General features: G+C 48.5%; 1 protein-coding gene across 2 annotated transcripts in view; it reads right to left on the bottom strand.

Annotated features, from left to right (window-relative positions):
• LOC117517368 (ferroxidase HEPHL1) overlaps positions 1–14,933 on the bottom strand; it is a 136,195-nt gene that overhangs the window by 55,174 nt on the left and 66,088 nt on the right. The window contains exons 5-6 of one of the 2 annotated variants that reach the window (XM_034178362.1): positions 2,416–2,578; positions 1,077–1,331 (exon numbers count right to left, since the gene is read on the bottom strand). In XM_034178362.1, coding sequence (XP_034034253.1) covers positions 1,077–1,331; positions 2,416–2,578 — 418 coding nt within the window. Of the gene's footprint in view, positions 1–1,076; positions 1,332–2,415; positions 2,629–14,933 lie in introns of both variants that reach the window. The other variant, XM_034178361.1, reaches the window with a different exon arrangement.

Raw genomic sequence — 14,933 nt, 5'->3', positions numbered from 1 at the left:
CATTGCGTTTCCTCAGAAAGAGAGTTTAGGTGCATTTGAGTGGAAAATAATGTTAGTTGTTGACGCATCGCGGAGGATTAGCTGTTTTTAGCAGCAGATACGGAGCGGCTCGGAGAAAAAAGCATAAAAATGTCTTTGTAAAGCTCAGTGCAGGTGTGGTGTTGTCACCGCGGTTTAAGAGGTAAGGACGAGTCGTAGCTGCTGCAAAAAACCACGAATGAAAAGCTCGCAGCCCGCTTAAAGTGGACAGTTCAGTCAAACCCCGACCTCCTGCCCACGGACCAAGTTTAATGCTGCTATCGACCCACAATGAAAAATAATAGTAACGCACAGTGACTTGGAGAAGTAACTTTAATCTGATTACTGATTTGGAAAGATTAACGCGTTAGATTACTTGTTACTAAAAAAAGTGGTCAGATTAGAGTAACGCGTCACTGACAGTAACACACCATCTTACCTCACAGAACTCCTCACCGCTCACTGTCCTGCATGTTCTCTTCGCTCCTCCAACGCTCACCTTCTTCTCACTCCCAGGACTCGACCCTGCATCACAGGAGGCTGTGCTTTCTTCTGCACAGCCCCTCAACTGTGGAATGCCCTGCCTCATCTGAGGGCTCCACGGACCATGGAATCTTTCAAAAAGGGCCTTAAAACGTTTCTTTTTACCCGATGTTTTAATATATTTAAAAAATTTTACTACCCTATTGTTTTAATGATTGTTTTAAATTATCTGCATATTTTTGTTTCTGTTTTCTGTTTTTACAGTAGCACTTTGAGATTTATTGTAAATGTAAAGTGCATTATTAAATGTATTATTATTATTATAGTGTAGTGACTTTTTTAATGTCATAACACAATAAAACATAAAATCCCAAAAGAGTGGATACTCTCTACAAGGCTCTATAGGTTAAGTGGACTTGAGTCAGACATTTCTGAAAATAAAACATGCACTGACCTGTCCACAGTAGAACTACAAGGGAACACTCATTATCTCAAGCTTTGACATTCTCCCAATCAGAACTTTCCAGTTAGGGGTCAGAGCAAAGTGGACAAAGGTCAAAGGTCAGGTGTCCTACCCTGCAAATGGTCATTAACCTGGCAGCTCAGCAGCCATTTTCCTCTCGTCTTCGGGACCATCTCAGCTGTAGCAAAAGTGGCTGGAAACAGGCTGAGGATGTCGGTGCGGTGGCCACGGTCCAGCAGTGTATTCCCGTGGAAAAATGCTGAATGAATGTCCACCTCATTACCCATGCCGAACAAATGCCAGGCGACCAAATGGTGCTGGCATATCTCGATTCCAGGCAGGTTACCAAACACGAAGCCATTAATAGCTGTCAGAAGACAGGACAAGCAGGCAAAAGTTAGCTTTAAACCTTCTGTGTGTTTATTTTGTGTTATTAAAAAGGGCTACTCCCTCATAATTGCTTAAACACAAAACTGTGAACTGTGCCCGAAAATCCCAGTTGTCAGGCTCACAAAATTGTTTTGGATTTAAAATAATTCTATGTTCATGTTGTTAAAACCCTCACTTGTTAAAAAAACAAAACAAGGACTTGCACTGAAAATAAAATAAAATAAATTGTTGATTGAAGGAAAAAAAAACAACAAAACAAAACTGGCAGCTGTGGTTTCCAGAGTAATTCTGTAAAAAAAAAAGCAAATACCTTTACAGAAAATACTATCAATTGCAGCCTACTCCCCCACAATGACCAACAACATCCGAAGTTATGTCCAGGCACAAATCACACAAAAATGTAATTAAATTAAATTATTTAATTTTTAATAAATAAATGGAAGTCAATAAGAACAGCAAGATTAAAATAAATCTTTTAAATGCCTACTGTCAGAGTTAAGTAACTTGATGTCAGAGGGAATAAAAGATTTCGAGTATCTGTTAGTTCTCCTTGACAGTATATAATAGTGGCAGCCTGAAGGCATCAGCTTGAATTCAGACCACAAAACATGATCTCAGTGGTTGACAGTATTCTTTGCTTTCTTTTCACCTGATTCTCCCAGAGGGAATACAAGTGCATCTGGCTGACTCCACTGATCTTGGAGCTGATGTTAACGATACTGCACAAGCTGTTCTTATATAGAGAGATTTGAAGTGAATTAACCTCATTGCCATATTTTGAACTTTTCAGTTTACAATAAAAATTGAGTTTGAAGTCAGAAAAATCAGGTCAGAACTTAAGGTTGCAGTACTTAGTGCTACCTAATAGATCTGGAACTTCTACATAATTACTCAAATCCAGACAAGTCCCAGTTTTCAGTTTTGCAATGTTTTTGTTTTGAAAACCTGAACATGGGCACACACAATCTTGATCCTAAAACAAATACATTTTTGAAGGAGTATGAAGATTTACTTTGAAATCATTTGTCCATTTAATTATCTCATCGATGCGCAACATTCACCGTGCATCAAGTTTGATTCCTCAAAGTCTTGTTCGCCTGTGTTGACTCCTGTTGGATCAGTGCAGAATTTGTTAATGTTGTCCTCCAGGTACCAGCTAAGGTTTTCATCCACCACGTTGAACATCAGGAATACATCTTGGTCCACATCGCTGCGCATTATTGACTTTGTCGTTGGCATTCCAGAGACTGCGTCTTTAGACTCCTTCAGGATTCCTACAGTCAACCATAAACAGAGAAATGCATGAACGTAAAATTAGATGACCTGCATACCATTAAAATAATTAAACTTTGTACTTTGTATTCCCCGTCTCTGTGCTTACATGTGTATTTCTATGCATGCTATGCCACACAGAAGCTACATATACAACCCCTGGCAAAAATTATGGAATCACCGGCCTCAGAGGATGTTCATTCAGTTGTTTAATTTTGTAGGAAAAAAAGCAGATCACAGACATGACACAAAACTAAAGTAATTTCAAATGGCAACTTTCTGGCTGTAAGAAACACTATAAGAAATCAGGAAAGAAAATTGTGGCAGTCAGTAACGGTTACTTTTTTAGACCAAGCAGAGGGAAAAAAATATGGAATCACTCAATTCTGAGGAAAAAATTATGGAATCATGAAACACAAAAGAACGCTCCAACACATCACTAGTATTTTGTTGCACCACCTCTGGCTTTTATAACAGCTTGCAGTCTCTGAGGCAACAGTACTCTTCATCAATCTGGCTCCAACTTTCTCTGATTGCTGTTGCCAGATCAGCTTTGCAGGTTGGAGCCTTGTCATGGACCATTTTCTTCAACTTCCACCAAAGATTTTCAATTGGATTAAGATCCGGACTATTTGCAGGCCATGACATTGACCCTATATGTCTTTTTGCAAGGAATGTTTTCACAGTTTTTGTTCTATGGCAAGATGCATTATCATCTTGAAAAATGATTTCATCATCCCCAAACATCCTTTCAATTGATGGGATAAGAAAAGTGTCCAAAATATCAATTTAAACTTGTGCATTTATTGATGATGTAATGACAGCTATCTCCCCAGTGCCTTTACCTGACATGCAGCCCCATATCATCAATGACTGTGGAAATTTACATGTTCTCTTCAGGCAGTCATCTTTATAAATCTCATTGGAACGGCACCAAACAAAAGTTCCAGCATCATCACCTTGCCCAATGCTGATTCGAGATTCATCACTGAATATGACTTTCATCCAGTCATCCACAGTCCACGATTGCTTTTCCTTAGCCCATTGTAACCTTGTTTTTATTTGTTTAGGTGTTAATGATTGCTTTCCTTTAGCTTTTCTGTATGTAAATCCCATTTCCTTTAGGCGGTTTCTTACAGTTCGGTCACAGACGTTGACTCCAGTTTCCTCCCATTCCTTCCTCATTTGTTTTGTTGTGCATTTTCGATTTTTGAGACACATTGCTTTAAGTTTTCTGTCTTGACGCTCTGATGTCTTCCTTGGTCTACCAGTATGTCTGCCTTTAACAACCTTCCCATGTTGTTTGTATTTGGTCCAGAGTTTAGACACAGCTGACTGTGAACAACCAACATCTTTTGCAACATTGCGTGATGATTTACCCTCTTTTAAGAGTTTGATAATCCTCTACTTTGTTTCAATTGACATCTCTCGTGTTGGAGCCATGATTCATGTCAGTCCACTTGGATCAACAGCTCTCCAAGGTGTGATCACTCCTTTTTAGATGCAGACTAACGAGCAGATCTGATTTGATGCAGGTGTTAGTTTTGGGGATGAAAATTTACAGGGTGATTCCATAATTTATTCCTCAGAATTGAGTGAGTCCATTTTTTTCCCCTCTACTTGGTCTAAAAAAGTAACCGTTACTGACTGCCACAATTTTTTTTTCCTGATTTCTTATAGTGTTTCTTACAGCCAGAAAGTTGCCATTTGAAATGACTTTACGAGGTCTATTAGAAAAGTATCCGACCTTATTATTTTTTTCAAAAACCATATGGACCCGACCGCGGGGGGGGGGTCGCGACAGGAAAAACACCTCCGTTGGAAACCTTAATGGGCAAGTTGGAACATGCCCAAGCTGTTAAACAATTTCTCAGTTACTCACTTGTTGAAAGCCATCAAAAGCCGCCTGAATTTTACAAATGGTTTTCAACACGGAGGTGTTTTTCCTGTCGCGGCGCACACAGATTCACCGAGTCGTCACGGAAACGACTCAGCGAATTTGCGCGCACGTCTTTCATTAAAAAATGTCCTTAAACAGTGGAATGTCCACATAAAATCCTCATGCCGGCCTCTTCTGAATCTTCTCTGTTCTCTCACGACGTCCTGGGTGAATTAAGCCTTAAATTATGATGTTTTCAGCTCGAAACAGGCCGACGACGGCGCCTGGAAGCGCTGCGCGACGTCCCGCTCCGTGGGAAGTCCTTACAGTGACAGAAACACCCCATAATCTCTCATCAGCCGTTAAACTTTTCACCGAAAACCAGCTGAATTTCTCGAATAGTGTCCACTCGGATATCAGAATCAGAATCAGAAGAAGTTTATTGCCATTGCCAGTGAACAGGATTCACAGACTAGGAATTTGCTTCGGTACAATGGTGCAACATTAAGAAGAGATAAAATGCTAAGATAAAATAAATTATAACATATGTGTCAAAATAAGATAAAATCTAAGATAAAAAAAAAAGAAATATGAAATATGAAAGGCTGTGTGCAACAGAAAAACAGAGAAACAGAAAAAACAGTGCAGTGGGAGGAGTGCAATTAAAAACCAAAGTACACTGTCTAAAGTGACCTGTGATAAGATGATAAAGTGAAAGAGTTCAGCTTAAGGTGACTGAGTTATGAGGAGTTATGAGGAGTTCAGAGTCTAACGGAAGCGGGGAAGAAACTGTTCTTATGGCGGGAGGTTCTGTTCCGGATGGACCGTAGCCTCCTGCCCGAGGGGAGTGGTTTGAACAGACCGTGTGCAGGGTGAGAAGGGTCAGCTGTGATCCGACCTGCTCGGCCCAGAGTCCTGGGAACGTGCAGGTCGTGGAGAGATGGAAGGCTACAGCCGATCACCTTCTCAGCAGAGGCCACAATGCGCTGCAGTCTGTGTCTGTCCCTGGCGTACCACACCGTGATGGAGGAGCAGAGGATGGACTCGATGATGGCCGTGTAGAACTGCACCATCAGCTGGACAGGCAGCTTGGCCTTCTTCAGCTGCCGCAGGAAGTACATCCTCTGCTGGGCCTTCTTGATGAGGGAGCTGATGGTTGACTCCCACTTGAGGTCCTGGGTGATGGTGGTGCCGAGGAAGCGACAGACCACAGTGGTGATGGGGCTGTTGGTGAGGGCGAGGGAGGGCGGGGGGGATGTGGCTTTCCTGAAGTCCACGATCATCTCCACTGTTTTCTGGGCATTGAGCTCCAAGTTGTTGCTGCTGCACCAGGTCACCAGCCGGTCCACCTCCCTCCTGTAGGCAGACTCATCCCCATCCGAAATGAGTCCGATGAGGGTGGTGTCATCCGCAAACTTGATGAGCTTTACAGAGTCGTGGCTGGAGGTGCAGCAGTTAGTGTACAGGGAGAAGAGCAGAGGGGAAAGGACACAGCCCTGTGGAGATCCTGTGCTGAGAACCCGAGTGTTCGAGACATTTTTTCCCAGCCTCACACGCTGACTCCGGTCCATCAGGAAGTCTGTGATCCACCTGCAGGTGGAGTTGGGCATGTGGAGCAGAGAAAGCTTGTCCTGGAGCAAAGCTGGAAGGATGGCGTTGAATGCAGAGCTGAAGTCCACAAATAGGATCCTAGCGTAGGTTCCTGGGGAGTCCAGGTGCTGCAGGATGGAGTGCAGGGCCAGGTACACTGTGGGATGATGCTGTCTTCACAGAAATGAATATATGACGTCACAGTGTCCGTGTAGTCATCTAGACTGTCTGTTGAAACCTCAAACATATCCCAATCAGTGGTGGCCAAGCACGCGCGTAGCTCCTCTACAGCTTCATTGCTCCACACTTTAGATGTCCTCACAACAGGTTTAGAGAGTTTAAGTCTCTGTCTGTACGTGGGGATCAAGTGGACCATCACGTGATCTGAGAGTCCCAAAGCTGCACGGGCCACAGCGCGATAGGCGCCGCTCACTGTTGTGTAACAATGATCTAACGTGCTCCCTTCTCTGCTCGGGCATTTAACAAACTGTTTGTATTTTGGTAATTCCTGACTGAGATTCCCTTTGTTAAAACCACCGAGAATTATAACAAGAGAGTCCGGAAAGTCTCTCTCCACGCTCATAATCTGATCCGCGAGCGCGCGCTCGGACTCGTCCACGTCCGCGCTCAGTGGAATATACACAGCGCAAAGTATGAAAGAGTTAAACTCACGTGGAGAGTAGAACGGTCTGCAGTTTATAAGGAGATATTCGAGAGAGGGAGAGCCGTGTTGGGAGATCACAGTCACATCGGAGCACCAGGCGTTGTTGATATAGAAGCAGAGTCCTCCCCCTCTAGTTTTTCCACCAGAGAGTGCTCGGTCTCTGTCTGTGTGGAGGAGTTGGAATCCCTCTAGTTGGAGCGCGCAGTCCGGTGTCTGTGCATTTAACCACGTCTCCGTGAAGCACAGTACACAAGATGAGGAGAAATGTCTATTGTTCTTCATCAGCAGTGCCAGCTCATCCATCTTGTTGTGGAGTGAGTGGACGTTGGAGAGAAATATCCCAGGTAGGGGCGTGCGCATGCCCCTTTGTCTGAGGCGCATGAGAGCTCCAGCGCGTTTCCCTCTCCGCCGTCGTCTCACTTTTTTGGCCAAAAAGTGAACCAGTTCAGCTGCAGGCACCAAAAAAACTGGCGTAATGTCCGTGGTGTTGATGATTTGATGTTTAGAAGCTCCTCGCGGGTGTAGGGACACGATGACACACGATTCACGCACAAAAACAGACAAAACAGGGAGCACCAGAATACCAAGGCGCCTTCACGCTGGATGCTTTGGGTGCTGTTCGTTGTCGTACTATCCATAAGAAAAATCCGAAATATCCATATTGGGACCAACACACACTTCTCGCCTTTTTAGCTTTTCCTCTGCGGACAGTTTTTCTTTTTTTTTTTCCTCTGCAGACAGTTCTTGGGCTGCGCGCTATGACGTCATTTGTTTACGCACAGCGGGCGGGTATAGCCAGATAGCGTCGATGTAAATCTACAATACCGGCCCAGCAATGCCTCGGTAAAGTGATAATAATGATAATTGTAATAACAGTGTATGATAACAAGAACCTAAACACTTCTTGGCTTGACAGACGATATCTCATGGAATCTTGCAGGAACTCAGTGGCAAGTTCACACTGAAACAGGAAGTGCCAAGTTTTCAGTTACCAGTGAAACTGGAAATGTCAAATGTTGAGCACTTCCTGGCATGGGTGGAGCTGGAGCGGAGGCCAGGGTTGTACTGGACTCCCCTGAAATCTGATTGGACACAGATGATTGACATTTCACAGCACCACACGTCTGGTTGAAAAGATCTGCATTTTGAAATCCATGAGTCACATCAACTGCTAGGTTCCTCCTGTCCAGTAGTTGGTGCTGTGTACCACAAAAAGTTCTAATCCACCTTTGTAGAAGAAGAAAATTGTTTGCCTCAGTTTGAACTGAACACGTCCTTTGAACCGTGGACTTCTAATGACACCAAACTCTGTTAGCTTATTAGTGAAGCAGATAACTGAAACAATCCTTCAAATGGTGATACAAACATCAAATTCAGCACAAATACACCTTAGACATTACACTTTTGGAAAAAACAAATGGTCACGCAAATTTTCAATAGGCAGCCAGGTAGGGGTCAATTGAAGAATTACACAGGGGTCAAAATTTTAAAATATTCCAGTCAAATTTAAAACTACACCACATTACTTGTCTGATCATAACGATTCCAAAACCGTATAGTTTAGACTATCTATGACTGAATGTTATGGAGTTATGGGGTAAAAACAGCAAGAATGGCGACAAAGGTCAATTTCACGAACATTCAGAAATTGTTATTCTGGCTTGCAGACGCTTCAGATATAGAGGTTCCAGTCTGGGTCTCTATGGAGAAGCGTTCTTGTAACCCAGCTTCACTTGGCTCTTTATTGTGTAGTTCGCTGCCTCTGAGTAAACATCACTGGACAAATAATTTGATAGTCAAGGGCTCATTGAGAATTTGGTTCCAATTTCGTACTCATTTTGGATTTACAGGCACCATAGCTGCAACTCCTATTCAGTCTAATGTTAACTTCCCCCCCTTCTCTGATTGTCCCATCTTTTCAATTGTGGCATAGGAAGGGTCTGTCCCGTGTAAATAATCTTTTTAAGGATGGCGAATTGGCCTCATTTTAACAGCTGAAAAAGGACTTTGACTTATTACAATCAGACTTTTTTTTAGATATTTACAGATTCGCAGTTTTTGTTATGTGGGCCGCTGAAGAGGAGGTACTGCTGGCCCACCACACCAGTCGGCGCCCTGCTTGGAGTGCGGGCTTCAAGCATGAGAGGGCGCCAGAGCTATTGGAAGTGACAGCTGTCACCTGTCAACCTCACCAGCTGTCTCTCATTAACCTCCTTACAAGAAGCGGATCACAACTCCACCTCCTCGCCGAGAAATCATCTACCACAAAGGTAATTTCTCTGCTGACTTATCGATTGTCTAAACTTTGTTCTGTGTGCAGCCGCATTCCTGTGGTGATCCAGAAGAGGGACCAACAGGAGCTGCACGAGAGAAACGTATCTGGAGGTGGAGGTTTTCCCTCCCAGAGAATTTGAGTGTAAAGGTTGCTGGGTGTGAGGACTCACACTCACCTCCTTCTGTTTCTTCTTTGCCAGCAGTACCAGGGCCGACAACGGAGGACAGAGACCACCTGGGGATTCAGGACTTGGCGGCTCCGGTGTTCTTCAGGCCGTTGGTGGTGGAAGCGGTGTGGGCCCCGGCTCCTCGTACATCAGAGGTCTCCTATCTTCGAGCCTGCCCACTGTCCTCTTGTATACAATTGGCACCTGTTATTTCTGTTTGTATTCCGTTGTGTACTTTCGCAACATTAAATTGTACTCCTTTTCTTATCCATTGTCCGTTCACTTGCGCCCCCTGTTGTGGGTCCAGTGTTACGACACTTTCCAACAGGATTTCTCGGCCATTCGTCATGGATCCCGAGGGGCGTCAACCACAGCTTGACAGCCAATGGGAGAACAAGGAGCGCAGGCGGCAGCAGGAGGCGTGGTAAGTGATCTGCAGCACATCCTTACTGCTTTCACTGCTCAGTTACAGCTGGTAACCAAGCAAAAATGCAGTCCTCAATCGAGGATGGAGGCTCTCACCGCCAGAGTGGAAGCACGCGAGTCAAGCGTCGCTGCAGTGTCTCCTCCTGCTGGCCCGGTGCCTGATAGAGATGTTCCACTGGCCGTTCAACTACCCCACCCCACCGTCCCCTGAAGCTTACATAAGTCCTCCCGAACCGTACGGAGGCTGTGTAGAACGTGCGCAGACTTCCTAATGCAGTGTTCGCATCGTTTTTGCACAGCGTCCAGTTATGTACGCATCAGACGCCACCCGGGTGGCTTATGTAATTAATCTGCTTCGAGGTGAGGCACGCGCTTGGGCTACAGCGCTCTGGGAACAGGATCATGGCTTCTGTCATCATACGCTGGGTTTATACGGGAATTCAAACAAGTGTTTGATCATCCCAACAGAGGCGAGACTGCCTCGACCGTGCTGCTGTCACTGAGACAGGGGCGTCGGAGCGCAGCTGAGTACGCTGTCGACTTCCGCATCGCGGCTGCGAGGTCAGGCTGGAACGACGTTGCGCTCCGCGCTGCCTTCATAAGCGGACTGTCTCCAGTACTGAAGGAGCATTTACTGGCTAAAGATGAACCGCAGGATTTCGACGGGCTTGTTAATCTGGTTATACGATTAGACAACCGCTTAAATGAACACCGTCGGGAGCAGGCCGGAGGGCGTGGCCGGGCACAAGCCGTCCCTCTCTCTTCCGGGTCAGAAAGGGTGACGTCGTCCCCACGCTCCGTTGCCAGTGGGCTCCGTGTGGCAACAGCTCCCCTGCTGACGAAGCTATGGACACGAGCAGGCCAAAGTAAGATCTGATGTCAGACAAAGGAGGCTGGCCCGCGGGGAGTGTTTTACTGTGGCTCATGTGAGCATTTGTTAAAAGACTGCCCCAAACGGTCAAACACCAACGCCCGCCCTTAGAAACTGGGCTAAGGGTGGGCCATAACATGTACACGGGGAAACCCCGCAAATCAGCACGAATCCCAGTGATAATCCTAAGTGGGGATTTAACCCTTCACGCCCCAGCACTGGTGGACACGGGGTCCGAAGGGAATCTGTTGGATAGCAGATGGGCAAAGGAAGTGGGGCTCCCTCTAGTGGCTCTGCCTTCGCCTTTGAAGGTAAGCGGGCACTAGATGGCACCCTACTCCCGTTGATTACACACCGCGACCCAGCCCGTGGACTCTGATTGTGTCTGGGAATCACAGGGAGGAGATCGTGTTACGTGACACCTTCTACCTCCCGAGTGATTTTGGGTTTCCTTGGATGGTTAAGCACAATCCCCGGATCGATTGGCCGTCTGGGGCAGTGGTGCAGTGGAGCGAACCTGCCACCGGGAGTGTTTAGGATCCTCGGTTCCTCCCGGGTTCACGGCTAAGGAGGAGGTTAAGAGCCCCCCCAATCTGACGGCGGTGCCAGGGGTTGTACCATGATCTAGCTGACGTCTTCAGCAAGATCTGGCACTCACTCTTCCACCGCACCCGACCGTACGATTGTGCCATTGATTTGATTCCCGGACGTTGAGTACCCGTCCAGTAGACTGTACAACCTCTCACGCCCGGAACGCGAATCAATGGAGACCTACATCCGGGACTCCTTGGCTGCCGGGTTGATCCGGAACTCCACCTCCCCGATGGGTGCTGGTTTCTTTTTTGTGGGCAAGAAGGACGGCGGACTCCGTCATGCATTGATTACAGGGGGTTGAACGAGATCACGGTTCGCAATCGATACCCATTGCCCCTCTTGGATTCGGTGTTCACACCCCTGCATGGAGCCCCGAATATTCACCAAACTTGATCTTAGGAAATGCGTATCACCTTGTTCGGATCCGGAAGGAGACGAATGGAAGACGCATTTAACACCCCTTTAGGTCAATTTTGAGTACCTGGTCATGCCGTTTGGTCTCACCAACGCGCCCGCAAACGTTCCAAGCATTGGTTAACGACGTCTTGCGGGACTTCCTGCATCGGTTTGTCTTCGTATATCTGGATGATATACTCATCTTTTCCCCGGACCCTGAGACCCATGTCCGGCATGTACGGTCAGGTCCTTCAGCGGTTGTTGGAAAACCGGTTGTTTGTGAAGGGCGAGAAGTGTGAGTTCCATCGCACTTCTTTGTCCTTCCTGGGGTTTATCATCTCCTCCAACTCCGTCGCCCCGGATCCGGCCAAGGTTGCCGGCGGTGAGGGATTGGCCCCAACCAAAGAGCCGTAGGAAGCTTGCAACAGTTCCTCGGCTTTGCAAACTTCTACAGGAGGTTCATTAAGGGCTACAGTCAGGTTGTTAGCCCCCTGACTGCCCTAACCTCCACTAAAGTCCCCTTCACCTGGTCGGACCGGTGCGAGGCCGCATTCCAGGAGTTTGAAACGCCGGTTTTCGTCTGCGCCAGTTCTGGTGCAGCCTGATCCTACTCGCCAGTTTGTAGTGGAGGTGGACGCCTCAGACTCAGGAATAGAGCCGTCCTGTCCCAGAGCGGGGAGTCCGATAAGGTTCTCCATCCTTGTGCCTACGTTTCCCGCAGGGTGACCCCCGCAGAGCGGAATTATGACGTGGGCAATCGAGAACTCCTCGCGGTGAAGGAGGCTCTTGAAGAGTGGAGACACCTGTTGGAGGGAGCTACGGAGCCTTTCACGGTTTTCACAGACCACCGGAACCTGGAGTACATCCGGACCGCCAAGCGGCTGAACCCCAGGCAAGCCCGCTGGTCCCTGTTCTTCGCTCGCTTCGACTTCCGGATCACCTACGCCCCGGGACTAGGAATCAACGATCCGATGCACTGTCCCGGGTGCACGAAGAGGAGGCCAAGGCTGAGTTGTCGGACCCCATCGATACCATCCTTACCGAGTCCACTGTCGTGGCCACCCTCACCTGGGACGTAGAGGAGACCGTCCGGGAGGCCCAGGGCAAGGAACCCGGATCCAGGAGACGGTCCAAAGAACAAGCTTTACGTCCCACCAGAGGCCAGGGCTGCCGTCTTGGACTTCTGTCATGGCTCCAAGCTCTCCTGTCATCCTGGAGTGCGTAGGACCGTGGCAGTAGTCCAGCAGCGCTTCTGGTGGGCGTCACTGGAAGCGACGTCCGGGACCTACGTCCAGGCCTGCACCACCTGTGCCAGGGGCAAGGCGGACCATCACAAGACCAGGGGTCTCCTCCAACCCCCTGCCTGTGCCTCATCGCCCCTGGTCCCACATTGGCGCTGGACTTCGTCACGGGCCTCCCGCCGTCCCAGGGCAACACCGCCATACTGACGATAGTGGACCGGTTCTCAAAGGCGGCCCACTTCGTGGCCCTCCCGAAGCTCCCGACGGCCCAGGAGACAGCAGACCTCCTGGTCCACCACGTCGTGCGTCTGCATGGGATACCAGCGGACATCGTCTCGGATCGTGGTCCCCAGTTCTCCTCGCAGGTCTGGAGGAGTTTTTGTAAGGAACTGGGGGCCACCGTACGTCTCTCGTCCGGGTATCACCCACAGACGAACGGCCAGGCAGAGCGGGCGAACCAGGACCTAGAACAGGCCCTTCGCTGTGTCACCTCCGCGCATCCGGCGGCCTGGAGCAACCATCTGGCCTGGATCGAGTACGCGCACAACAGCCAAGTGTCTTCCGCCACCGGCCTCTCCCCTTTCGAGGCGTGTCTGGGCTACCAGCCCCCATTATTCCACTTGTGGAGGGAGAGGTCGGGGTACCCTCGGTCCAGGCCCACCTACGGAGGTGCCGCCGGGTGTGGCGAACCGCCCGTTCTGCCCTGTTGCGGGCCCGGACGAGGGCCAAGACCCATGCAGACCGCCGGCGTTCCCCGGCCCCTGCATACCAACCTGGGCAGGAGGTGTGGTTATCCACCAAGGACATCCCGCTTCAGGTGACATCTCAGAAACCGAAGGACCGTTTCATTGGGCCGTTCCCTATCGCCAAGATCCTCAGTCCGAGAAGCTGACACTCCCGGCTTCACTGCGGATCCATCCCATTTTTCATGTCTCTAGGCTTAAACCATGCCACACCTCACCACTCTGCACCCCTGGACCCGAGCCACCTCCTGCCCGAATCATCGACGGGGAGCCGGCATGGACTGTTCGTCGGCTCCTGGACGTCCGTCGGATGGGCCGGGGTTTTCAGTACTTGGTGGACTGGGAGGGTTATGGACCCGAAGAACGCTCCTGGGTGAAACGGAGCTTCATCCTGGACCCGGCCCTTCTGGTTGATTTCTACCGCCGACACCCGGACAAGCCTGGTCGGGCGCAGGAGGCGCCCGTTGAGGGGGGGGGTCCTGTTATGTGGGCCGCTGAAGAGGAGGTACTGCTGGCCCACCACCACCAGTCGGCGCCCTGCTTGGAGTGCGGGCTTCAAGCATGAGAGGCGCCAGAGCTATTGGAAGTGACAGCTGTCACCTGTCAACCTCACCAGCTGTCTCTCATTAACCTCCTTACAAGAAGCGGATCACAACTCCACCTCCTCGCCGAGAAATCATCTACCACAAAGGTAATTTCTCTGCTGACTTATCGATTGTCTAAACTTTGTTCTGTGTGCAGCCGCATTCCTGTGGTGATCCAGAAGAGGGACCAACAGGAGCTGCACAAGAGAAACGTATCTGGAGGTGGAGGTTTTCCCTCCCAGAGAATTTGAGTGTAAAGGTTGCTGGGTGTGAGGACTCACACTCACCTCCTTCTGTTTCTTCTTTGCCAGCAGTACCAGGGCCGACAACGGAGGACAGAGACCACCTGGGGATTCAGGACTTGGCGGCTCCGGTGTTCTTCAGGCCGTTGGTGGTGGAAGCGGTGTGGGCCCCGGCTCCTCGTACATCAGAGGTCTCCTATCTTCGAGCCTGCCCACTGTCCTCTTGTATACAATTGGCACCTGTTATTTCTGTTTGTATTCCGTTGTGTACTTTCGCAACATTAAATTGTTACTCCTTTTCTTATCCATTGTCCGTTCACTTGCGCACCCCTGTTGTGGGTCCGTGTTACGACACTTTCCCAACAGTTTTGTGAAAACAACTTTGGTTGGATGAATGTTTAGAGTTGGATCCATGTGATAAAGGTCTAGTGTCAATTTTGTATAGTAAAATTCAAGGTGCAGCATCCCCAACAACAGAGCATCTGAGGAACAAATGGAAGGAGGAATTAGGTGAACAATTCACCGATCGGGCTTGGCAATCGACAATCACCAGAATCCACACCTCATCGAGTTGTGTCAGACATAATTTAATACAGTTCAAGATATTACACAGACTACACATATCTCCAAGTAAAC

This window comes from Thalassophryne amazonica, chromosome 9 (genome assembly GCF_902500255.1).
Source record: "Thalassophryne amazonica chromosome 9, fThaAma1.1, whole genome shotgun sequence".
Taxonomy (NCBI): domain Eukaryota; kingdom Metazoa; phylum Chordata; class Actinopteri; order Batrachoidiformes; family Batrachoididae; genus Thalassophryne; species Thalassophryne amazonica.
The sequence above is the reverse complement of the archived record's forward strand: the minus strand, read 5'-3'. Positions and strand labels throughout refer to the sequence as shown.